Source organism: Saccopteryx bilineata, chromosome 1, assembly GCF_036850765.1.
Source record: "Saccopteryx bilineata isolate mSacBil1 chromosome 1, mSacBil1_pri_phased_curated, whole genome shotgun sequence".
In the NCBI taxonomy this organism is placed as follows: domain Eukaryota; kingdom Metazoa; phylum Chordata; class Mammalia; order Chiroptera; family Emballonuridae; genus Saccopteryx; species Saccopteryx bilineata.
In genome coordinates, this window is record NC_089490.1 from 102,654,279 (window position 1) to 102,680,765 (window position 26,487).

Consider the following 26,487-nt stretch of genomic DNA (forward strand, 5'->3'; position numbering starts at 1 on the left):
CCTTGGAGCTCTGTAGCTTGTCCTGTCCCTCTCTGATGAGCCTTTCACATCCTCCTTTTGTTAGAATGGCTTCTGCATTCCTTTTGACTTGTGATAACGTGCTCTGCTTGCAGAAATGGATTGATTCTGCTCTCATCAGCCTTGGCCTAGCAGATATAGGGATCAGGACTTGTCAGTAGAAATAAATTATTCCATAAATATAAGTTTTCACTAGATTTTATTTCCTTGCCTATACTCAGTTCTATAAAGCCTTGTTCCCTTTAGAGGATTAGTGCTTCCCATTTGCTGTTACTGGTTGTAAATAATTTTGTTTCACTTCTAGAAGGATTTTATTGACCACCAAGATGTGTAGCAAAGTTATGTCCAGGGATCTTAAGGAGTGATGTTCTTATGCTATTTAAGTTGCTCAGTTAATAAGTGATTCCACTGAAATTAAGGATTGTGGTGTAAAGTTTGTCACTCTGTGTGGGTTTCACCACGTACAGTAGACACCAGGCTTCCGCTTAGCTACTTTTGTTGCCTACCCACAACTGTATGTACCTGGGGGTGTGACAACATTTGACCATGCTACTCTCTTACAAAAAAGGCAAAACAAGTTAAATTTGTTTTAGAAAATCCAGAGATTCTTCACGGGCTTTTTAAGGAGAGACCAAGTGACCTTGATTATTCTTTTTTAACCCAGGAAGAATTGCTGTCCTCCTTCAGACAGCATTAGATGCCCTTGCTCATTGTTACGTCAGTACTGGGGAATTGCCTCCTCTTCCAGACTGGGCTCCATGAGTGCAAGGACTCCACCTCTCAGTCTCTGAATCCTCAGAAAGTAATCCTCTTAACAAATGTTTGTTGAATGAGTTAATCAATAAACAATGGAAGATCTCAAAAAGAACTCTTTCCCAAGGTATTTTCAACCATATACTTGTAATTGCCAACTTCCGTCTTGTTCACATCCTTCAGTATCACCCTATGACAATACTGGGTGGGGGGAAAGTTGGTTTACAGTTGTTCATATGGAAAATAATACAATAATTAATAAATAATACAATAGTAAATTCTGTGTTTCACATACTCAACTGTAAACCTACTTTTGCCTCACCCTGTATTCTGTTATCATAGGATAGGTTTTATATCTATCCAGGTGTGTCTGGACAGGGGGTACAATGTGCCTAAGTCTGCAGAACACAGGGAAACTTTCTAAGCTTTCCTGAGGTGACAGGAAGTCCACGGCTGTTCTTTCTGTTTCCCTGAATGAGAACGTAAAAATCCGGGAGAAGTTAAATGTCTCTGGATGAGGTCAAGTTAGGTTAGTCTTCAGAGTAGTGGAGGGGGGAGTGACCCCAACGAACACAAAATGATGAAGTCCCAAGGAGTCAAGGTAAAGGAAAGCAAGTGTGACATTCCCTAAGCCTCCCAAGGAAGTTTTCAGTGATGTTGTTGACTGATGAGAGTATAGAATGATTAATCGTTAACACGGAAAGAGATGGAATTCAAAGACTCCGATACTTAAGGTTCAGGTAGAAACACAGTTCCAGTGAGCAGATGTTAATAAAAGGAACTTTTATGTTGCAAAGGTTAAGGAAATTGATGAAGCACCCAGCGTCTAGCAACAGTGGGGTCTTTACAGTGTCTCAACAGACAAAGATAATATTAACCTGGCTAGAGAGGGGCCGTGGAAGAGGAGCCACCCAACAGGAGCAGACCTTAGAGAGGGCCCTCGGAAAGGGCTGAAGCGGGGAGGGAGCGAGGAGGACTTAACTAACACTTTCTTCCCGCTCTTCAGCTTCTGCTGAGGCCACTGGGAAGCCTGGGAGGGGGCCCTGGTGACACAGTCAGTGGGAGTCAGCTGCCCAGCGCGCAGAGGGTGGAGAAGGGCAGAGGGTAGGCTTGAGGTTAGTGGGCGCCAACAAAACATCACTGGTATGAAGTCCACCTCTAACCTTCTGGCTTAAAAATGAAAAGGAGCTGTCCCAAATGGTAAGGGTATTATTTGCTAAGTAAAATAAGTCAGTCAGAGAAAGACAAATACCATATGATTTCACTTATATGTGGACTCTAAAGAACAAAATAAACAAAAAACCAGACTAATAGATACTGAGAAGAGATGGATGGTTGCTGAAGCGAAGGAGGGCTGGGGCTTGGGTGAAAAAGGTGAGGGGATTGAGACTCACCAATTGGTAGTTACAAAGCAGTCATGGGGGCCCTGGCCGGTTGGCTCAGCGGTAGAGCGTCGGCCTAGCGTGCAGAGGACCCGGGTTCGATTCCCGGCCAGGGCACACAGGAGAAGCGTCCATTTGCTTCTCCACCCCTCCGCCGCGCTTTCCTCTCTGTCTCTCTCTTCCCCTCCCGCAGCCAAGGCTCCATTGGAGCAAAGATGGCCCGGGCGCTGGGGATGGCTCTGTGGCCTCTGCCTCAGGCGCTAGAGTAGCTCTGGTCACAACATGGCGACGCCCAGGATGGGCAGAGCATCGCCCCCTGGTGGGCAGAGCGTCGCCCCATGGTGGGCGTGCCGAGTGGATCCCGGTCGGGCGCATGCGGGAGTCTGACTGTCTCTCCCTGTTTCCAGCTTCAGAAAAATAGAAAGAAAAAAAAAAAAAGCAGTCATGGGGAATGTAAAGAACAGCATAAGAAACACAGTCAATAATATTGTAATAACTATGTATGGCATCAGATAGGTACTGGAAATATCAAGGGATCACTTTTTAAAGTATATGATTATCCAACCACTATGCTGTACACCTGACACTAATACAAAATCATATTGAATGTAAACTGTGATTGAAAAATAAAATAAGTTTAAAAAAATGAAAAAGCAGCCCAAGTTGGGCAAATGAAAGCCTTGAAAATCCAGCCCTTTCAACTTTAACACTCAGTGGTTGCAGGTCCTCCTGGATCAGTGTTCTAATGACAAAGGCAGGCAATAAGCGAAAAGGAAGAATGAATGAATGTGAGACTTTGCCTCTCTTAAGTTCTATTTTCACCATGTTTACTGCATAGCATTCTAACATAGGAGTGGACCATAATTTATTTAACTATTCCCCTCTTTAACAGGTATTTTTCTAGTTTCCAATATCACCGTAAATAATAATGGATATTGTTATAATCATTATAGTTATAATGTCAGTATTGTTCATTATAAATATGATACTAAGTACCATTTTTTGAGTGCTTATCACATGCCAGACACCATGCTTATGTGAACACATATACTGTTTTAGTCCGTATCACAAATCTTTGAGGTATTAATTTAAACTCCCATTTTACAAAGAAAGAAATTGAGGCATAACTCACGAGGCAGCCAGAACTCACAAAGAGTCTCACAGCTTCTACTATATGGAACTGGATGATGCACCAGCATCCATCCAGCTGGCGAGCCCACCTTTCTATTGTCTCCCTGAGCTACAGAAAATTCTGAATGAGACATCTTTGTACGGAAGTCTTACTATGTCTGATCATTTCCGTGGTGTCGCTTCCTAGAAATAGAAGCATATACTCTTATTTTTAAGTGGTAAGGAACAACATCTAGTTGCAGTGTGAAATGTGTTAAATATATGTAGTGAGGAACATTCTTTAGGCACGAACTTTTTAAAAGTTTAATCGAATTGCCTAATTACAAATGGTGAGACAGCAATGTCTGAGAGCCTGTCTCATCATGTCCTCACCAACGGTGAACAGCATCATTGTAAGAGTTTTAAATCACTCTTTATGAAGGAAAAATGTCTCACATGAGTCATTTTTTCACAGGATCTTAACCGATGGGCTGGTGGGAGTGGTGGAGGGAGAATAGAAATAGCTAAGCTGTTCAACGGCTCCCTTGTTTTACTGTGTCCCACCACGCCTACCTGCTTCAGAGCTCTCAGCTTCCCTCCCGGTGACTAAACATTCTCCAAACAAAATCATGCAACAGATGAGAAACTTTGAGAGGATTTGAGGAGGAGGCTGGTTGGTGTCCCATTCCCTTGCTGTGTTCCACACTTGCCCCTCTCTCCCTCTGTTCCTTTCTAGAAGTACTTATATTAGCGCCAGTTGGGAGCCATGCATTATGATAGGCACTGGAGAAGACAGAGTCTTCCTTTAGTTACTAGTTCAGAGGACAGATATGTAGACAATTACAATGCAGGTAAATAGCTTTGATATAGGTATGTACCAGGTGCTAACAGAGTATAGGGAATGGACATGTCAGCATAAGGTAATGAGGAGTGAGTGGCTGGGTAGGAGGTTGGGGATAATGGGATTTCTTCAGAAGGGCAATGGATGAGCTGATTCTAGAAGAGTTGAATCTGGGGTTCTGAAGGAGAACATCTCAGGCAAGAAGGAGACTGTTTTATTTGTGAACTTAACCACCTATGACCAAACTGTAACCAGTAGAACTGTTTCATTCCACCTTCTGTGCTTGTCAGTTCTCTGCTGGGTACCAACCACCCCAAATTTCAGTGGGTCTCCCAGCTGCTGGAGAGAAAGAAGTTACAAAAAGGCTATAAATCTAGAGAAACTCCAGAAATTTATTTCCAGTACTGTGTTGGAATTCAAGTCAGGAGGGTTTAAAATTCTCATAGGCTCTTACTCTTTCTGATCCTATCCTTCATATAGACATTGAGTCAGAAGTGAACTCGGGGTAATAGGATAGCCGGTCCTTAGCAGTTCTGGCTCCCTTTCTTTTCTTTCTTTTTTTTTTTTTTTTTTTTGTATTTTTCTGAAGCTGGAAATGGGGAGACAGACAGACTCCCGCATGCGCCTGACCGGGATCCACCCGGCACGCCCACCAGGGGGCGATGCTCTGCCCATCCGGGGCGTCGCTCTGTTGTGACCAGAGCCATTCTAGTGCCTGAGACAGAGGCCACAGAGCCATCCCCAGCGCCCAGGCCATCTTTGCTCCAATGGAGCCTCGGCTGCGGGAGGGGAAGAGAGAGACAGAGAGGAAGGAGAGGGGGAGGGGTGGAGAAGCAGATGGGCGCCTCTCCTGTGTGCCCTGGCCGGGAATCGAACCCGGGACTCCTGCACGCCAGACCGACGCTCTACCACTGAGCCAACCGGCCAGGACCTCTGGTTCCTTTTCAAAGTGCTTGGCTGACAGTGTGGCTGCAGACAGACAACTGTCACAAAATTATAAGTAACAGCAACTTGGCAGGAAGTTCTTCCTGGTTTTGATGTGTTGGTGTTGCTGGATTTGTGTAATACGCCCACGCGAAGATGGAACAGGAGGAGGCACGGCACCCCCGAGGCTCTGGTATGATGGAGGAAGGTGGGTTGTAGCGGATCCTGTAAGACTGCGTGCACTAGCGTCAGGGTAGTGGGCTGCGGAAGGGGCCTCGTGTCAGCCTTTCTGACTGTGCCCGCAGAGCACCCAGGCTCCCTTTCTCGCCTTTTCTCAGACTCAAAGCTCTTCAGAATCTGTTTTCTCTGGGTCCACCTGAGCGCACCTGACTGAGATGGCACAAATTCTGCCCCCTTTCATGGGAACACATGTAAGCTAATGACGAGTGGGTTGCACCATTTGCTCTGTGCACTCCTGTGTGTTTGAGTCTTTTTTCTCCCTAGTCACTAGGCATCCCCAAACTACGGCCCACGGGCCGCGTGCGGCCCCCTGAGGCCATTTATCGATCCCCCCACCCCCCGCTGCACTTCCAGAAGGGGCACCTCTTTCATTGGTGGTCAGTGAGAGGAGCACTGTATGTGGCGGCCCTCCAACGGTCTGAGGGACAGTGAATTGGCCTCCTGTGTAAAAAGTTGGGGGACCCCTGCTAGTGTGTGGGAGGGTATCAGCCTCTCTTCTACATTTTACATAATGCTTTTTGAGTCAAATAAGAGAGGATATTAGAAAAGCTCCAGAAAGATTCGGAAAGGAAATCCAGACCTGTGAGGAGCCAGGAGAATTTTCAGCTCCATTTTCTTAAGTGTCCTAGGAAGGAAAGGGTCTGGATTTGTGTCCCGCTTTGTAGTTAAAGCTGACACAGGGAGAACACTAGAAGTTAATATCCCATCCCACAGGTGACATTTTTCCTGATTAGGAATAGGTGAGGCTACTGTATGGCTCATGCTGGTGACAGTAAAAGCATCGTGTTTCCGTGATTTGAAAAGTAATTTAAGAATGACAAAAGAGAGTGATGCAACACATATACGTTATTACTGCAAGTTGTAAAACAGTGAGAGAACGACAGATGTTCCCGTGGCACAGAGCTCTTCTGAATCACAGGAATGACATTTAGAGGAAAGCAGACCGCTTTCCCAGGCGCGCTCCTGCCGCGCACCACAGCCTGAGCTGGCGCACCTTCAAAGCCGGCCAGAAAGAAGGAGCGCTCAAGAGTTTCATTGTATTGAGGAAAATATGAACATTTTAGATGGAATTTCTGAGGCCTAAAAAAGGATTTGAGGTGCTTAAAAGAAATATGCGTTTTGTTTTCTGTTATCAGAAAATTGAACATTTATTGTGTTTCTGTGAACTCGTTGAATTTCTCAGGAGGAAATCCAGGCAGGAAAGGTGAGCTTGGAATTTAGGAGAGAGACCATAGCAGGCAGGGGTGCCTTTGGGAGCTGACCACGCAAAGTTGTCAGCTGGAGACACAGTGCATCAGATCACATGGGGAGCGGATATAGAGAAGGGGAAGGCCAAAGTCAAGACTTTGGGAAATACCCACTGTGGGAGGATGACAGTGGCTCCCAAATATATGGCCATGTCCTGATCACCAGAACCCACGAATGTGACCTTATTTGGAAAGAGTTTGCAGATGGGATTCAGTTAAGGGTTTTGAGGTGTATTATCTGGGTGGGCCCTAAATGCCATCATGGGTGCCCTTATAAGAGAGAGGCAGAGATAGATTAGACACAGACACAGAGGAGCAGGTGATATGATTATGGAGACAGAAGTTGGAGTGATGTAGGCAAAGAATGGCATGGAGTGCTGGCACCCACGAGAAGCCGGAAGAGGCAAGGAGCCGACTTCACCCCCAGAGCTTGTGGAGGAAGCACACCCCTCTCGACACCTTGATTTCAGGAGAGAATAAATTTCTGTTGTTTCAGGCCACCAGAGTTGTGGTAATTTGTAACAGCAGCTTCAGGAAACATATACCACATCCTTGGGAATGAGAGAGAAAAGTTTTAAAACAGATGAGCAGAGGCAGTGGTGGTAAATGCTAGAACCTAAGTGGTGTGAGAATGAAGAGTGAGGGGAAGTCACTGATATGATCGAAGCTAATGGTGGCAGCCAGCTTGTCACCCAAGCAACTGCTGTATTCTGGGCACTGCGTAAGAATCTTAGAGGTATTCATTCATTCTTACAACTTCGTGAGGTGTAAGCTGTGATTATCTTCATTTTATAGGTGGGGGAACTGCAGCACAAGAGGTTAAGTAACTTACCCTAAGTGAAGCAGGTAATAAACAGTGTGGCTAGGATTTAAACACTGAAATTCTGGCTCTAGCACCCACGTTTTAACCACACACACCACTGCTCACTCTTATCCCTAATGGCGTATTTCTCCCGGTTCTGACTTTAGATCTTTTTATCACATAAGGTAGATGATAGGTCTCAAGAACAAAAGATATTTTTTAAAAGATGCCTTGAGGTAGAATGGAGGGAAATTAAACAACTTTACCCCACCTGGGCTCCATCTTCTCAGCTAAGCTGGGGCGGACATTGCCTGCTGATGCGGAGGAGGCAGGCGAGTCAGGCCTCACAGAACCCAGGAGCGAAAGGAGGCTGCAGTGGGACAGGAAGCGCTGAACGAAGGTTTTGCTGCTCGAGTAAACATGCTCAGTGTCATTTCCTTGACTTGCTGTTGACTCTGTGCTCCGCCTATGCCAAAGGACTCTACCATGTAGAATGCCACATGCAGGGGGAGAAGGGGCAGAAAGGACACTGTCACCCCACTCCTCTGTACAAAGTATACTTTGTGTAGAGTCAAAGAAGGAGTCAGAGAAGTAGACAATGTGTTTCTTGCCTTAGAGACTTTTGAGCTGGTTGGAGAAATAATAGGACATCCATGTGCCAGCTGGTGAAAGCACAGAAGCTCTGCATGATAAGGGTTAATTGCAATTAACTGGTTGTTGACTATCGACCAGAGGAACTGGAAGGATTTCTAGATGAAGGTTCCAGCTGGTTCTTACTGAGTAAGGAGTTTGATAGCTGGCCTAGAACCCAGAGAACATTTCAGCATGCTGCAAGAGGTGAGGGGTGTTGGGAACAGTAGCTATGCAAGAGTTTAGGTCAAAGGAGTGACAGCACAGTATACCCTCCAAACCCACCTTGATAAATTATATACCTTCCAACCCTACTTTGTTGCCTTATTCAGAACAAACACAGACTTTAAACAGTCTATATTCTATTTAATTCATTAAGCTACAGTACAATGGAAAAGAGCAGGGTTAAGATTCCAGTTAGTCACTTGTGTGACCTTGGACCAGTAACATCGCCTCTTTTCCCATCTGTAAAATGTAGATACCAGTTCTCTGTCTTTTAGAGTTGTGGTAAGGCATTGATGGGATAGCAATCGATGCATAAGCACAGTGCCTGGTATTTAGTGGATGATTACTGTCAACATTTTTTTTTTGTAAAGTAACTAAGAACAAATTGGATGATACAATTTATTGTCATTCAGAAATGACAGTTCATTTCTGAAGATGTGACTGCTGAATCTTCTATAAATGTTAATGTTTCTATATGTTGGAAGTATATTTTCTGTCTTGTATTCTGTTTGTTTATACATCTCTCTCCTCAGTGGGCTTGGCTACTGTGTGAGCAAAGCTCTGATGAGCTGGGCCCTTTATCTGTACCTCTGGACTCCTCATCCTTGGAGGACCTGAATGAATTTGCTCAGGTGTTAGGGGTTCCTTCCCGATTCCCCTGTAACATACCCATTTTCCTCATATTCTTTCTATCTTGATAATACTCATGAATTCTTTCTTATTTATAATGTTTCCCCATGATCTCCATTACTATATATATATATATATTTTTTTTTTTTTCATTTTTCTGAAGCTGGAAACAGGGAGAGACAGTCAGACAGACTCCCGCATGCGCCCGACCGGGATCCACCCGGCACGCCCACCAGGGGCGAAGCTCTGCCCACCAGGGGCGATGCTCTGCCCATGCTGGGCGTCACCATGTTGCGACCAGAGCCACTCTAGCGCCTGGGGCAGAGGCCACAGAGCCATCCCCAGCGCCCGGGCCATCTTTGCTCCAATGGAGCCTTGGCTGCGGGAGGGGAAGAGAGAGACAGAGAGGGAAAGCGTGGCGGAGGGGTAGAGAAGCAAATGGGTGCTTCTCTTGTGTGCCCTGGCCGGGAATCGAACCCGGGTCCTCCACACGCTAGGCCGACGCTCTACCGCTGAGCCAACCGGCCAGGGCCATTATTATATATTTTTAAACATGGAATTCAACCATATCAAGTATGTATGCCATTCATTTCCACTGGATATTTTTATTTTCCTTGGTCATCCTGTGTTTCCTTGAAGGGAGTTATATAAGAGCTAGAAGTGCTGCATGACTCACAGTCCTGGTCCCTGCAGTTCAATCATCCCCTGCAAAATGGACAAGAAGAAATGTTCTGGGGAGAGCAGCCTATTTCACATTCATAGACTGAGACCACATGTACAGTCTGATGTTGACTTAAAACATCTCTCTGAGCCTCTTCATCTGTTGCCTGAAAAACCTGGCTGCCTTCTTCTGAAATCTTGATGGGCCTACAGGCATTTATTTTGTACCTCTGTGGAAATATGCAGCATGTGGTAGGGTAGGGAGTACAGAGGAGTGGAGGAATACTAGGTTGATGCCTGCCATGGGCTTCATCCTGCCCATAGAGGGAGACATTAGGAATTTAATTATGCACTTGAGCATCTGAGCAAGGTATGGATTGCTGAGAAAGGCTGCCAGGCTGTCTGTCTCCCAAGCATGACAGGACTTCCCTGGGTGAGTTTCTCAAAACCAAGGCTCAGGCTCACAACATGTGGGCTTCGACCCTGGGAACAGACTCATACTAAGCAGCTCATGGATGTGAGTGTGGAGAAAGTCAGGATGGCTGTTTTCCTAGCCCATGATGAGAACCCTATCTACCAGGTAGACGGGGACACTCGTGTCATTACGCTGTTCCTGCGCAGGACACCACATCCTAATCTGAGGTTTGCCTGGTGGGCACCGGCAGAGCGAGGGCAGTTAAGTGGATAACGGGACTGGAGTGAGTCCCCGTCAGGATGGTCTGGCTGTGCATGTGCCATTCTCAAACTCTGAGGCAGTGGCCTGGATCGCTGCCCCATTTGTCTCTATTACACTGTTTTTGTTTATTGGTTGGTTTTATACCTCCTCAGTTGATCAAACCTCATTCTGATTTGTGTCATCCTATCTTAAAATTTGTTAGAATTTACAAATCGGTCCTATCTCCCACCACCTTGGGGAAATTTAAGGTAATTCTTCATACTTCTCACATAACTCACAATTACTGATTTACAGTTTTCCCTTGGCAGGCTTTTTATTTCCTCCATGTCTGGCTTTTTAGTAGACTTCCCACGCTAGCCTTCCTGTACTGGTGTATGTAAACTGACCGTTTCCCCTGCTGGGCTCAGTATCCACATCTGGATTGGGCACCAGATTAGTTAGCTAACCACTAAAGTAACTTCTAACTTCAAATGTCTGCTTTCAAGTTTCAAAAGATTCTCTTAATAATAATAATAATAATAATAATAATAATTCTACAATTTTGTGAAGCTTAGCTTTCCCCTATCAAAAGGCATGATTCCTGACCAACACCCCCCCCACACACACACACACACACACACCTGGCTGGTTAGCGTTAAGCCAACCCCTGTTCTAGGCCTTTTTTAAATAGGAGAACTGGATTCAGTCATTCACGCCTTTGTGTTCCAGCTCTGTCCTCACAGTGCCCCTTTGGGCACACCGTATCACCTTTCATATTTCACTGAGACTTCTAAAATGATTTTTTGATTCTCTCTTCCATCAGTAATTTTTTAGTTGGAATGCTCCTAGAATGAACAACTTTCCCTTAGCAACTATTTGATTCCCTGAAACATGGTTAGTAAAAGAAAGGCAAGACAAATGCTTAATTCTTTCCTTTTATTTATCAACCTTTTGAGGAATGAATTGGGGATTTTAGCAACTTCCAATGTGGATCAGTATGTGTTTTTTTTAAATGGATCTTTTGAACTCAGAATTTAATATCTTTCATATGTATCACTACAGTAGGTTTGATTCATATTGATATAATCGATATAAGTTGGTACAATTAATGTTGTTTTTGATGAGATTGACATGATGTCATGTGTTTGCTTCAAACTACTCTGATACCTAAAAAGCAAACCAACAACAAAGGGAATGATTAGATAAAAAAAAGATTGGGAAAAACACTACACAGCTTGAACAAATACCAAGATTCATTGAATCTTGATGTGCCCTGACCAGGGATCAAACCTTTAACCTGGGTGTTTTGGGTTGAAGGTTGTAACCAACTGAGCTATCCAGCGAAGGCAGAAAAATCTTGGTATTTGTTCAAGCTGTGTAGTGGGTTCATGGGGTTCATTATACTATTAATTTTGCTTTTGATATATTTGAAATTATTCCAGATAAAATAGCTTTAGAAATGTACATAATTCTGAGGTTATCTGAGGTATAAATCTGAGGTTAGTCTTTCACTCTGGCCTCTGCATGAATCCCGTGGAGAGAGTTTATTAATTTGTATTGAAATTCCAGATGCCCCAGCAGCAGTTCTTACTTCTCATAGACACTGACAGCAGCATGTCAAATATGTATGTATTTTCTAGGATTTTAGAAAGCATTTTAACATCTGACTTTGTTGGATGTTTCTAAAACTCTTATCGTGCTATCTGGTGTTGTCCGCTTTTGAATGAGCAGAGTTCAGTAAATAATGTAAGGTTGGAAATCAATGATATCACAACTCTGGCATTGCTAGTATTCCTTCAGAATGCGAAACATAGTTGTTTATACTCTCTGGATTTCATGTCAGAAAATGATCAGGCATTTTCGCCGTACTGAGCTGACTTCTTCAATATAATGGTGCTGTTTCTCATTCCAGGTTTAAGTTTGTCTATTCATGGGGCTGAAAAGCGTTTGCAAATCCATCATCGGCGAAGTGTGGCAAGCCACCCAGGGTCACGTCGCCTGCCCGTGGTCAGGCATTCCTCACTTCCACCAGGGAGAAGGTCAATAAAAATGGAGGCAAGCTCTTCCGGAATCGCTAATGGGAAAACCAAAGCCTTCCACCCAGGTAATGCATGGGGCAAGTTCAACAGGAACCCAAGTTAGGAGCAACCTGTGTTGTGTTTTTATTATTGAATTTTGCCATCATTCCACTTAAGCTTGCTTTTTTAAAGAGTCATGTTTTTTTTTTTCTTTTCTTCAATCACTGTTAAATGTCACCAAGACCAATAAGAGTAGAGAGAGACCTTGATATGTCAGAAGGTTAAGGCTACCTCCTGCCTACAGAGGTAGAATCTAAATGAAAACCTAAGTGAATAAACTTGCTCAGTTCAAAAAAGCTTGTTGTATAATAAAACAAGAGAGAGTTGGCCATTTTCTTGATAATTTGTTCTAAGGTAGACCAGGGAAAATGTCAAACTGAAAATGCCCACTTTGGAGCCCAAGATATCTGCTTTAATCCTCCTAAGATTAGGGAAGAATGTTGGGATCATGTTAAATGTCAAGGCTATGGGGAGAATTTTAACATGCAAGAAAAAAACCAAACACACACACACACAAAAACCTCCAAAAAAGTTAAAATGAGTTTATATCAAAGCAGATAATTCCAACAAAAAATTTTATTTGCCTGTTTGGTTGAGATGTTTATTTAAGCATTTATCACCATTCATTCATTGAATCACCCAGTTTACTGACTACTTGCTGTATGCCAAGCATTGTTTTGGGTGATGAGGAAACACTAGTGAACAAGGCAACTTTAATAACCTTCTGACTCATAGAAACATTGGATTTTGAGGGAATTCAGAAGTCATTTAGTAAAACTCACCTGGTCCTGATTTCTCTGTGTAATGTCCTGGCAGGTGGCCACCCAGCCCCAACTGAAGCCAAGCCTGTCACAATCCATGTCATGCCATCCTGTCTTTCTCTCTCTCTCAGTTGATAACTTTATTCTGTAACTTCACTGAGAAAGTCCAGTGCCATCAGGCATAAATTACTATAGATTCCTCACCCTCCATCTCTAAATGTATCTCTGTTTACTTTCATCCTTCCCCCTTTCCTACCACTTTTAGAAGATGAGGGTCCTTCCACTGACCTTGAATAAACCTTCATGTGAATCTCCCCTCCTGAGCCTTGCTCAGAAGAGTGTATCCCCTTGTTCTCTTCTCTTCCCCGTCCTTACTGCTGGCTCCTTCCCCACAGTCTATGAAATAGGCTTAAGCCTTGCTCATTCTCATCATGTTCATTTGTCACTTTCTCTTTCATTTGCCATCTCCTCTGCTACTTTCACCCCTCTTTTCAAAGACAAATATCTCAAAGAATAATCTACCCTTGTTTTCTCCTCTCTCTCCTTTCCCAGCCACTCTTCAACCTAACACGACCTGGTTCCTAGCTCCTCCACTCCATCACATCTGTTACTGAAGTCATTGTTCACCTCTTTTTGTCACAGTGTAGTAAGTGGAGGACTATTCTGATGTACCACACCAGAAGGGGCCACCACTCCCTCCCAAAACCATGTTCCCTGGCTTCCACAACAGTCTCCTTTCGTGGTTCTTCACCTACTTCTTTCACATGTAACATTCCTGGATTTCCAACTCCCGCATCTCTTTCTTCTTCCTGCCTCCCACTCCAGTAGATCCTTAACGCAGGTCCAGAATGGTTCCTCTGTACCCGATCGTGTCATTCATCTTGCTTGTCCTGCTCATTAGTAGTTGAAGTTTAAACCTCTAAGCATGTTAAAAACAAGTTCCCTTCCTGATTTAGCCCCTCCTGCTTCTCATCCTTCATTTTTTTCCCCCTTCTGCCTTAAACTTTATATTCTAGTATATCAGTCAGAGTTTAACCAAAAAAATCAGAGCCAGTAAAAGATACTAGAGATTTATTACTACAAGGAATTGGCTCTCATGATGGTGGGGTCTGCCTAGGCAAGTCTGAAATCCATAGAGCAGGAAGCATAGACTAGACATCTTGGGTACAGAGGAAGCTACTGCCCACAGGTAGAGTTTCTTTTTTTTCAGAGATGCCTCAGCTTTGCTTTTAAGGCCTTTCAAACGATTGAGTCAGTCCTGCCCAGATTATCTAGGACAGTCTTCCTTACTGAATTTCAACTGATTTTGGACTTGAATCACATCTACAAAAACTCTTCACAGCAATACCTAGATTAGCATTCATTGAGTAACTGGGACTGCAGTCTAGAGAAGTTGGCACATCAACTAGACGATTAATCAGATTAAGCAGACTTCTGATCAGACTGACATATGACATATGTTTAGCTCTTCAAACACCTGTGGATGTTCCATGTCTCCCAACCTTTGCTCATGCTGGGATGCCTGGTTTTGCTCTATTATATATATATATATTTTTATAATTTTATTTATTTATTTTTATTTTTATTTTTCTGAAATTGGAAATGGGGAGGCAGTCAGACAGACTCCCTCATGCGCCCGACCGGGATCCACCCGGCATGCCCACCAGGGGGCGATGCTCTGCCCATCTGGGGCGTCGCTCTGTTGCAGAGCCATTCTAGCACCTGAGGCAGAGGCCATAGAGCCATCCTCAGTGCCCGGGCCAACTTTGCTCCAATGGAGTCTTGGCTGCGGGAGAGGAAGAGAGAGACAGAGAGGAAGGAGAGGGGGAGGGGTGGAGAAGCAGATGGGCACTTCTCCTGTGTGCCCTGGCTGGGAATCAAACCCGGGACTCCTGCACGCCAGGCCGACGCTCTACCACTGAGCCAACTGGCCAGGGTGCTCTATTATATTTTAACACTTTTAAATCATCTATTTCTCAAAGCTTTCAAGGGAGGGAACTCTGGATTATTTATTATAACTCCAACACATATGTATAGGGTAGGACTGAACTGAACCATTGTTAGCTGTTTTTCAGACTATTACAATAGCTTTCTTTGTAAACAATTTTTTCCAGCTTTATTAAGTGTCACTGACAAATTATAATAATTTTATAATTTTCCTACCTGCCTTTCTTTCAACAAATATTTACTGAGGGCATATTAGGTTTCCAGACATTCTTCAAGTACTCAGGATACAACAATGAACAGACAAAGGTCCCTGACCTCAGAGAGTCCATATACTAACTGGGAAAGACAGATAATACAAAACTATAATAAACGGATAAGTTATATAGTGCTTAGGAAGAGAATAAGTATTATGGGCAAAAGAAAAAGTAGGGGAATCGGGGTAGGATTGCACGTTGCAATTTTAAATAATGTGGTCAGGGTAGGCCATTGTGGAGGAGATGTGTGATCAAAGACCAGAAGCAGCTGCAAAAGACATTAATGGGCATGTTCATTTAATCAAAGAGCTAGCCAGTGAGCAGGCCCTAGGATAGGGATGAGTCTGGAAGTTTGAGGTACAGTACAGAGATTCCTAAACTTGAAGTGAGGGGGAAACATCAGCTTAGCGAGGTCAGTGGGATCAGGTTGGCCAGGACCTTGGAGGCCATTGTAAGGACTTGAAGCCCTCTGTGGAATGGGAGCACTTATAGGGTTTAGAGCAGAATTCTATGATCTGACTTATAGTCTACCAGAATCCCTTTGGCTACTGTTTAAGAATAGACTATAGGGAGAGAGGGTGAAAGAAGAAAGGTCAGATTGGAGGTCACCATGACAGTCTAGTCAAGAGATGATGGTGACTCTCACTAGGGGAAAGGAAGAAACTAATATAGAGGGAGAAAAGAGAGAGAGAGAGAAAAAAAAAGAGAGAACCACTAAAAGAAGAAAAAAAAAGAGGAGAGAGAGAGAGAGAGAGAGAGAGAGAGTTAAGGGTTTTGGAGTGCAACCCTCATAGAGAGAAAGGAAGAGGAAAGAAAAGATAATGGGAGATGTAACACTTATGGGTAGTGTAGTTCAAGGAGAGGAGAGAGTAGTTCAAGGGTAGGGGCATCAGAAGTGGTGGTGATGATTTAGATTCTGGAAGTATTTTAAAGATGGGTCAATAGGATTTCCCAATGGATTGGATTTGGAGTAGGAGAGAAAGGAGTCCTAAGGATGACTTCAAGGCTTGTGGTCCAAGTAAATTGTATTGGTATCTAATGAAGAATGCTGCAAAAGAAACAGATTTGGTGGGTTTTAAGGTAGAAATAGGGTCAAGATCAGAAGTCTGATGTGAACCTGGTAATATTGAGAATTGGCATGATCATGTAGGTGGTGGAATGCGTATGTCTGGAGTCTGAGGAATTGGTCTGGGAAGGAGATACACAATTGATTGTTGTTGACATATAAATGATGTTTAAGGCAGTGAGATGAAAAGTGATGACAGAAGAAGGAAGTGAAGATAAAGAGGGGAGAGAATTAAGAGCTGAAATCTGGGACACTCCAATAGTAAAAGTAAGAGAGAACATGAATCAACAGCAAAGAAAACCAAGACAGAAAGTCCAGCAAGAATGGAAAGAAGCTAGGAACTGCATGTCTTGAAAGTTAAGTAAAGAAAGTTTATCAAGAAGAGAGACATAATTATCTAGGTTAATGTTGCTGAAAGTCAAGTAAGTTGAAGACCAAGAGTTGGCCATTGATTTTAATAAAGTGAAGATCAATGATAATTTTGGTAACAGCACTTTCAGTGATGCGGTGGGATGAAACTCTGATTAAAGTAGATTTAAGAGAGAATGGAAGGATCTGAACTGGATACTCTAAATATAGACAACTTTTTTTTTAGCAGTTATGTTATGAGGGATAGTGAAGAAATAGGGGAACAGCTGGAGAAGTAAGGTCAAGAGACAGTTTCTTTTCAAAATAGCAAATCCCCAGCAGCTAATTTATGATTTTAGAAAGAAGGGAGAATTTGTGATGTGGGCATCAGTGAGAGATGAGAGCTATGTACAATAGAGTCATAAATAGTTTATTTGTGATAACAGATGGGAAGAGAGAATATGTGGTTTTTGGCAATATGATGAGCATCTAAGAAGTTCTTTTCCCACTATTCAGTTTTATCTGTAATGTGGGAAACAAGGTCATCCCTGAGAATAAGAATGGAGCCAAAGAGAGAGAGAGAGGGAGAGAAAGGAAGGGGGGAGAAAGAGATAATGGTATGATGATATGATGGTATGATGAACAGAGGAAGTGTGATTGCCAGTCACGTTCAAGGACCGTTTGAGATTTAGGGTCATGATTAAAATAGGACTAGTCACCATGGTTGTATGTCTTCCTTTAACCTTGTTTAGCCACATGAGTGAAGACATAGAACAGATAGGAAGTTAGACTTAGGGTTTCATTTTTGCCAAAGAATTAGGAAAAGAGATTGGGAATCAAAGGTACATGGGAGGAAATGCTTATTATAACCAATTATGTGATTTGAGCTCTGTAAAGAGGGATGTCATACCATCAGGGAGGTCCAGAACAGTGGAAAACTGATAGGATCAATTGGTTGGAGGTCCCAGAAGGGTTGAAAAGGTGTTGAGGTAGGATAATGGGAGAAAGAGCTGGGAAGGTAAGAGGTAGCGGTGAGGAAGGGGAGGCATGACACTGGCAGTATGGAGGGGGCACTGTTATTAGTCATAAGCTCTCCTAGACTAGAGTGTGAAATGAGTGACTGTAATAGGGAAAGGGCAAGATCACTGGAGGAAAGAATTCTCAGGGCTGAGAGGCCAGGGTTTGGGCCTCTCATATATGTAGATATTGAAATTGTCAAGAATTGAATAGTTTTGAAAAGAGTGATAATAAACCAGGAATTAACCTCATCAGGAAAGGAGGGAGCATGACCTGGGAGGCAGCAGGTCACTGCAGTGATACAGGCTAGAAAGTGATATACTATAACAACCTGAGATTTAAAGCTGGGGTGCTTAGGGAAGACGGAAGAACGTGGTCTGAAGTGGCATTAGACTCAAGGAAGTCTTCTAAGTTCTCATCATGAGAAAAGGAATTGTAACTGTGTGTAGGGTGACAGACGCTAACTAGATTTATTGTGGTGATCATTTCTCAATATATACAAATATCAAATTGTTACGTACAGCTGAAACTAACAATATGTCAGTTATACCTCAATAATAAAGAAGACCAAGGAAGATACCATCTCCTCCAAATCCATTGGTGTGAGGGCTGTACATGAAAACAGTCTCATGTTGAAGAGCCACAGGGAAGCAGTGACCCCTGGGGGAGAAATAGGCTTTTATTGGAAAGATGAGGGGAACAATCTGAGAAACGACTGACGATGGAAAGAGACATCTGAAAAGCCCAATGGAAGGGTTTTGGATGTTGGAGTGTTGCCTTCAATGGCTCTCTTTAGTTATTTTTCCAGACCACCCCAAAATTCTCCTCCAAAGAAGACGATTAACATTATCCCTTCTCTGCTTAAAAGTCTTTATGGCTGTCCAGAGAAAAGCGCAACCTTGTGACCCCCTCCACCTGAACCTCCCCCTGTTTCTTCCTGGCTTATGTCCTCTTAAATCCATAACTGGCCAGTTCTACCCGAACCACACACAGCTCTTCACTATTGTTCATGTAGTCTTTCACTCTCTGTTTCACTGCTCTGGCTCAAGCTCCTTCTTCTTTTTGGAATGGCCTTTCTCCTAACAAATTTTTTGCTTCTCATTTTTCAAAATGTAATCCAAATTCCACTTTATCCTAAAAGCCTGTCTAGATCTCAATGCTCAGAACTGATCTTCTACAGACCTTGGAAGCCTTGTCAAAGTCCACCTGGTTTTAGATTTTATAGTTCTCCTGGCAGGCGGGAACTGTATTTAATTTATCATTGTATTCTCCATCTGCACTAACCCCATGTGTTATTCAGATTAGGTTCTTACTACTAAATAATTATTTGCTGTTCGTCGAATGTATGTATTTCACCCACTGGATACAGGTTTGCATTCTGAAGTTATACAGAGTAAGTGTAATTCTGCTTTCAAATGATTTTTTGGTTGTTCAAAAACTCATCTTGAGCTATTTGTCAACGGAAACATTTTCTGGATTCTTCCACGCTTCCTTCAGTAACATGTTTTTCAGATTCTCTACCATCCTACCCACTCTGCTCTTAGGAACAGTCTTATTTCACGGCTGCCTCTTTGAAAATACAGTGCCTAGAATTGCATAGACTATTCTGTTTCTCTGACTTAGGCAGAGTACAGACAGCCTTTAATTGACATTTGATACTGATGTTAATGTAATACAGCTTAAAGAAATGTTATTAACATATTTCCTAACAGTGTCATTAACATGGGATAATATAGCATATCTCTAGTCTCTGCTCTCACCTTAAAAATATATCACTACATTTATCTATCCATAATTTTATCATAATTGTTGAACCCTGCTTGTATTGGCGATTGGTTGAAAATAAGAAAGCCCATTGTTGCCTAACCTGTGCTGGTGCCGTGGATAGAGCGCTGACCTGGAATGCTGAGGTTGCCGGTTGGTAACCCTTGGCTTGCCCAGTCAAGACACGTGTATGGAAAGCAACTACTATGAGTTGATGCTTCCCACTTCTTAATACCCCACTTTCTCTTTATCTCTTTCTCCTCTCTCTAAAAATAATATTAAAAAATTCTTAAAAGAAAGCCCAGCCCTTTTTTAATGCAAAATTATAATTAAGGTAAATGATATTAAATAAATTATAAGCCTGTTTTTTAAAATACACATTTAGGAACAATAAATCATCATGTAGCAACAGTTATAAAATATAACACTCCAAAACAGCGGGTAGGGAGAGCTGCTCTTTTGAACACTGGATGTTGACATAATACCCTTTATTTGTATTCACCATTCACTCTAGCTTCTAAAAAGTGTATTTCACCTTTTTTCTCCTTTTTTGCTGCACTCTGACTTAATGTTTTGAATCCATTTTGGGACCTCTTAGCTTGGACATGCTCCCTTTTTGTATATTTGTTCATTTATTCTAATTTAATTCTAGAGGATGAACATTTTGGTTGAAATTTAAAAAGAAGCTGGAAAACTTTTGTGACATACACAAAGCTCTGGACAGTATTTGTTCTTAGAAGAAATTGAGCTGTGACTGATCTATTAAAATAATAGTTTTTGGGGACTCCTCAGCCCCTTCTTCCTCCAGCTTGTCTGCCTTCCTCATCAAACAGTTGTACAGTTTTATATCCAGAGCATGACTGACTAAAGTAGAAAGGGAAGAAAAATTTTGGATCTGGCTGCAGGAGCAAGTCTCAGAGAGGAACTCCGAGAGCTCCCCGAATTGCAGTGTCAGCTGAGGCCAGTGTTGGTGCTTGCTGGGCGTGCCAGGCTTGTTTCATCTCAGTGATCCATTCTTTCCCCTCAGTCACTCACTGCTGGTTTTTCTTTGGCAATTATAGTGTCCAGGACGAGCCTTGCTTTTTTTGTACTCTAAAACCAGCCTTTCAGTGGTAAGTTGGATGTAATGGGATGAGACTAAATTTCTCAAATCTTTACAGTAGTAATATATATAAAGATAAAAAACCTGTGTTTAGCCCTGGCTGTTTGGCTCAGTGGTAGAGCGTCGACCTAGCGTGTGGAAGTCCCGGGTTCGATTCCCAGTCAGGGCACACAGGAGAAGCACCCATCTGCTTCTTTACCCTTCCTCATCTCCTTCTTCTCTATCTCTCTCTTCCCCTCCTGTAGCCAAGGCTCCATTGGAGCAAAGTTGGCCCGGGCACTGAGGATGGCTCCATGACCTCCGCCTCAGGTGCTAGTATGGCTCCTGCTGCAATGGAGCAATGCCCCAGATGGGCATAGCATTGCCCCCTGGTGGGCATGCTGGGTGAATCCTGGTCAGGCACATGTGGGAGTCTGTCTCTCTGCCTTCCTGCTTCTAACTTCGAAAAAATACAAAAAAAACCCAAAACAAAACAAACAAAAAACAAACCCTGTGTTTATATACCTACATATAATAGCCCAATTTTTAATCCTCAAATTCTAAATCTTAGAGCACATGATATTGTCAAACATGATCTATTTCACTTTTTTTATTGCATCATTTTGGGGGTAATGAGTATTTGTAAACAAATAGTAATGATCATAGAAGGAGCCTCTAGGTAATTTTATACTTATTTGTAAAAAGGCAAATAACGTCCTCAGCTCTTAGCCCAGATCCCCTTCATCTCTGGCCTGGATGCCTACAGTCGTCTTCCTGTAGGCGTCTTCCTTTGGTTACTTAAAGACCTTTTCATTCTGTACTCGGTGGAAGTTCTCAATCAACCAAAAAGAAAAAGAAAGAAATAAAACCACATACAACACACACTCCATACACATTCTCCCCAACGCACACACATAGAGACACAAAACACAAAAATCAATCTGTATTGTACTTAACAAATAATGTATTGAATTTAAAAGAGCATTTTTGGTATGCTTTTGCAACATTTTTGTGGCATTTTAGCCAGTCATCTGAATATTTATTTATTGTGCTTTCTCTTGTGAAGTTAACTACCTACTTTCGTTTCTCAAAATCAGGTTGTGTGTGTCATAGGAAATCTAACCCTTCATTTAATGTCAAGTTTTCATTGTGCCAACTTAAAGTCTTAGCTCTTCAAGCTGGTACATAAAACACTTTGTGCTGTTCTTTTCTGTTTATGCCCACATTTTAGAATATCTTTATGTCTCATTCTAGTGGGGTGTGAGCCTGTATGCTGTAAGATAAACACTGAAAATTTCCTCACGCACCCACTATCACCTTCGGAACAGTTAAGATAGCATCTCACCTGAACTTCTTTTGTTTTGAAAGGATGTTTTAGACTTGCCACTTCGAAAGGAAACATGGGTACCACTGTTTGAGGCTGGTTGTCGTTTTTCTTTCAAGGTGTGATTTTTTTTTTTACACTGGCTTCTCTTTTATGGAAGAGTGTGTCTTTGTAATTTAGTGTTTTTCTATCAAGACGATAAATTTCAGTGTTTAAAATCCAGTGAACTTAATAGATAGAAGAACTGTCCTTTAAACCATTACAGATGATCTACCACAATATGTATATTTGTGCCCTCTCTCTCTTTCTTTCTCTTTTCTAGTTAGAGTAAGATAAGGACGACTTGTTCCTCACTGAACCCATTACAGTAGGGACCGGGTTGAACCCTGAGTGGCCTGGGCCAAGTTGTATTTGTTACCAGGCCTTGTTTGTAAATGTTTTGCTATGAGGGAAGTTTCGTTAAAGAAGGAAAAGCATACTTTTTTGAACATATTCGCTTTTGCTGAAAATACGATAACTCTACAATATCCACTCCTTCGCCAGTTCCAGTTACTCGTCTCAGGAGCAAGCTGGTTCCCAGTCTTCACTGTGAATAAAGCACCCCTAGATTTCTGTGTAGGTTCTTAATTAAACCTGCACAGTTTCTTTACCTGATTTCAGAAAAGGAGAAAAGAATTAATAGGCCCCTTCAAAACCTACTCCAAATGAAAAATATTTTTTTTCCTTTTTATATAAATGTGATGTAAATGATTCTGTTGGTGGGGTGGGGTGCAGAGATCATCTTTTATTATTAAGTGATTTCTTTCAAGAGCCTTTAATGAGACTCAGGTGAAGGACCCACATCTGGGTGGAGAACTGGATGCTCCTTTACATAGCCCCCCCCCCCGCAATGCAGTCACATCAGCAGTCATAATGCCAGATTATTGGTTAAGCCACAGTTGCCTGCATCATATCCAACATGCTGTTTGCAATATTCACTCATTTATGCTGAAAGTACCTTTAGGGCTTCGACTATCAAATGCATGCTCCCTATTCTGCTTTAGTTTCTAGCTTTGTTTTGTCTTTTTCAAAGTACATATGTAGCTACTCTTTTATCCAATGAAAATTTCATTCTGACTTTTAGTAAACATACTGTCAGAATGATCATTGACCTTATTTCCTTCCTTTTATTTGTAATGAATTTTGGCGTATGAATGTCATAGTGACGTCAGTGATGCCACATCTTGCACTGTTTCACATTATGTCAATCCTTTTTAGGGAATAAAAAAGAATATTGTGTTTTGAAAGAATATCAGCTCTAAGCCCAGTACTGAAGTGGACCTACACACGGCATGTTGTCCTATGTGACACTTACATGTATCATGTTATGTTAGCATTTCTAGATTGGCCTATTAAATACTATGTTTGAGACTGGTTGTCATTTTCATAACTGTCTTGGTGTTTTATTGCCATCATTTATCACTTTTGAGCTATGAAAGAGCTGTATGCGTTTATAGAGCAATGAGAGGATGTATTTAATGTGCCTTGTTTTTAATTAAATAAGAGCTGAAAGCATGAATCAATAAAACTGATTAAAACCGAAAGAAATACATGTGTAAAACTGATAGTATTCTGCAAGGTAGATGAGACTTCAGTTTCATTCTTTTACTCTCAAACTGAATTTCTTATTTGCAGTGAGTCATAGATCTTAGAAGCAGCATAGACATTTTTGTCATATTGAGGCCGATTAAGTCATCCATCTACTTTTTACAAAGTTAATAATCCCGATTCCCAAACCGCTTCCTGAAAGCCTCCTCGCTGGTGGTTAAGTATGAACAGAAAGAGCAAGGCATCTGGCAGATCTCTGTGCCATCAGACATTGTAGTTCACTTCTGAGTTTACAAACTCTTCTGAGTGCCTACTCTGCACTAACAAGTATGTATTTGAAAGATATTTCTTAGGGGCTGAAATGGTATAGAACTCTATTACACATGGTCCTTAGGGAGCTCACAGTATTATCCAAAAAGATGATCAGTCAGTGTTCTTTGGTTATAAATAACTGAAACTAATTCCTTAATCCAAACAAAGAAGGAATTTAAATCTGAATCATATAGAAGGAAAACCTGAAAAAACAGTCTTGGAAAAGAACTATTTAATTATCTGGAAAAAAAATGAACCCTTACCATTTGTTTTTTAGTTTTGGACTATTTGGTTCAAGTTTTGAACACCCGGGAGAAATGTCATTGGCTATGTACCTTCTCCTTGGGTGGGTGGAGGGTGATGAGAGAAAGAATGAGGCAGAAGGAAACCTCTCCTTCAGCTTTTATAATGGGAGATTAGGACCCCTGGATGTCTCCCCCCATGCAGGCTGCACAGAGTAAGGGAAAGACATATCCTGAAAAGGACATAGAGGTGATGTTAGAAAAGGGCCCACTGCAGGGATCTGTACTTACCCTGCTGGACCAGAAGTCAAACTGTATTAAGGACTGGAATAGAGATATAAATAAAGTTATGGGAACATTCTTATTGCAGAAAATTTAAGGATTCAAAAGACATATGGTTTACAAAGTGGATTTTGAAGACTGACCAGGATTTCAATAGGAGGATGTGGGGATGGCCATCCTGGTATAAGAAAAAGCATAATAGTAGAGACAGTGTGTTATGCTACAAATGCAAGCTTTGTTGTTAAATACTTTAAACCCAGATATGTTACCTACTAGCTATACAGACTTGACCAAATAACAGTTGCTCTGAATCTCAGTTTCTTTATCAGCAAAAAGAGGGTATTAACACCTGTCTCAAGGTGTTAGGGTTGCCAGATGAAATACAGAATTCACGGTTAAATTTCAGATAAACTGCGATTACTTTTTGGAGTAAGTATGTACCATATATTGCAAGGGACACATTTATAAGAAAAATTATTAGTTGTTTATATGAAATTCAGATTTAAACTGGTAACCCTGTATTTTTATGTTTAATATCTGGTAACCCTATACAGCATTGTAATGACAATTAAGTTAATTCATTCATGCAAAGTGCTCAGTGTGATCCTTGTCACATAATAGGTGCTTAGTAATAGATGGCAGGGATCATTCTTATTGTCATCATCATCGCAGGCAAAATTCTGAAGCCTGAAAGTACATATTTTTCAAATCAGGTCTTACTCGGTCACTGTACTATAGACCAGTTTCCCAGTTGACTTGTGTGGGAGGCCAGGAGAGGACTTCTCGCTTTGCTACATCAACACCACACGGAACTGTTCACCTTCTTGTATATGTATGGTTTCTCATTCCTTCTGATTGTGTCAGATGTTTCTCTTGTGTATCAATTTCATTTCACTTTATCTTTTGACCACTCATAATTAATGAATGTTAGTTTTTTTCTTTTATAGGCTAATAATAAGAATAGTAAGAGGACCAGGCTTGGGGCTATAATTTAAGGGTCAAGAGCAGAGTAAACTGAAGCATGATTGCAATTTTTTGAATTGGAAATTGTAAAGCTTGTGGGTATGGATCAAATGATCCCACTTTAAGGACTAATGACTGCCATATAAAATAGAATTAGAAGCCTTCTGAAATCTAAAATACTTCTTCTCTTGCTTTTCCTTTGTGAAACCCATCATAGAGAAACATCATTAGTCACAGAATATGTCCTTTATTCTCTTGTAGGGTTTGTAAAATGGTGTTTTGTTGATGTGTTGATTTTTTTTCTCAAGTCATTATAACCTTCTTTTATCTCTATTTTAAAATCTAAGCAGCCTTTTTCCTCTCTATGCATCATTATTTTTCACTCATAGAGCTATGACATTTAAACACTGGGACAAGTTGATATCGTAGGAGCAGAGGTGGTTTTAACAGTGGGCACACAGGGCATGTGCCCTGGGCCCCAACTTCTGAAGGGCCCCACAAAACCCCAACTTTACACTTTTTTCTAATGAAGGGGGGACCCAATATTTTCTGTGCCCGGGTCCTCAACTGACCTTAATCCACTTCTGCGTAGGAGAAAACTTTAAGATGCTGCTATTTTCAGTGAGTTAGATCAGTGGTCCCAACCTTTTTGGGGCCACAGACTGGTTTAATGTCAGAAAATATTTTCATGGACCGGCCTTTAGGGTGGGACGGATAAATGTATCACGTGACCAAGACAAGCATCAAGAGTGAGTCTTAGACGGATGTAACAGAGAGAATCTGATCATTTTTAAAAAATAAAACATCGTTCAAACTTAAATATAAATAAAACGGAAATAATGTAAGTTATTTATTCTTTCTCTGTAGACCAGTACCAAATGGCCCATGGACCATATTGGTCTGCGGCCCAGGGGTTGGGGACCGCTGAGCTAGGGTATCTGTAGTGCCATGTATTATATATACAGAAGAATGAAATGTTGGACAATGATAAAACTACAGTCAGTTACAATTTATTAAGCACTTTCCCATATTTCCAACCTCAAGTGCTGTTAAGCTGTTTGCATTCATTATCTCATTTTATTCCCATAATATCCTCATGCTCTCAACCTTTTTTTATGGTTGGGGAAACTAAAGCACAGAGAAGGTAAGTTACTTGGCCAAGGACAAACAGTAAGTGGCAGAGGCAAGGTTCCAACTCTGGTGGTTTGATTCTCTCATACATTGTGCTATTTTCATGTTCAAACAATCCGATAGCACTATTTCTAGACAGTTAGTATAACAAAGCATTGGAAAAGTTAAATTAAAAGCCCTGCCACAGTTCAAACCTTAGAATAAGAAGACCAT

General features: G+C 41.8%; 1 protein-coding gene across 3 annotated transcripts in view; it reads left to right on the forward strand.

The window, feature by feature from the left end:
- The window catches only part of ANO4 (anoctamin 4), a 428,231-nt gene that overhangs the window by 202,431 nt on the left and 199,313 nt on the right, over positions 1-26,487 (forward strand). For all 3 annotated transcript variants that reach the window (XM_066262603.1, XM_066262613.1, XM_066262620.1), the window contains one exon: positions 12,030-12,221. In XM_066262603.1, coding sequence (XP_066118700.1) covers positions 12,030-12,221 — 192 coding nt within the window. The remainder of the gene's footprint in view (positions 1-12,029; positions 12,222-26,487) is intronic.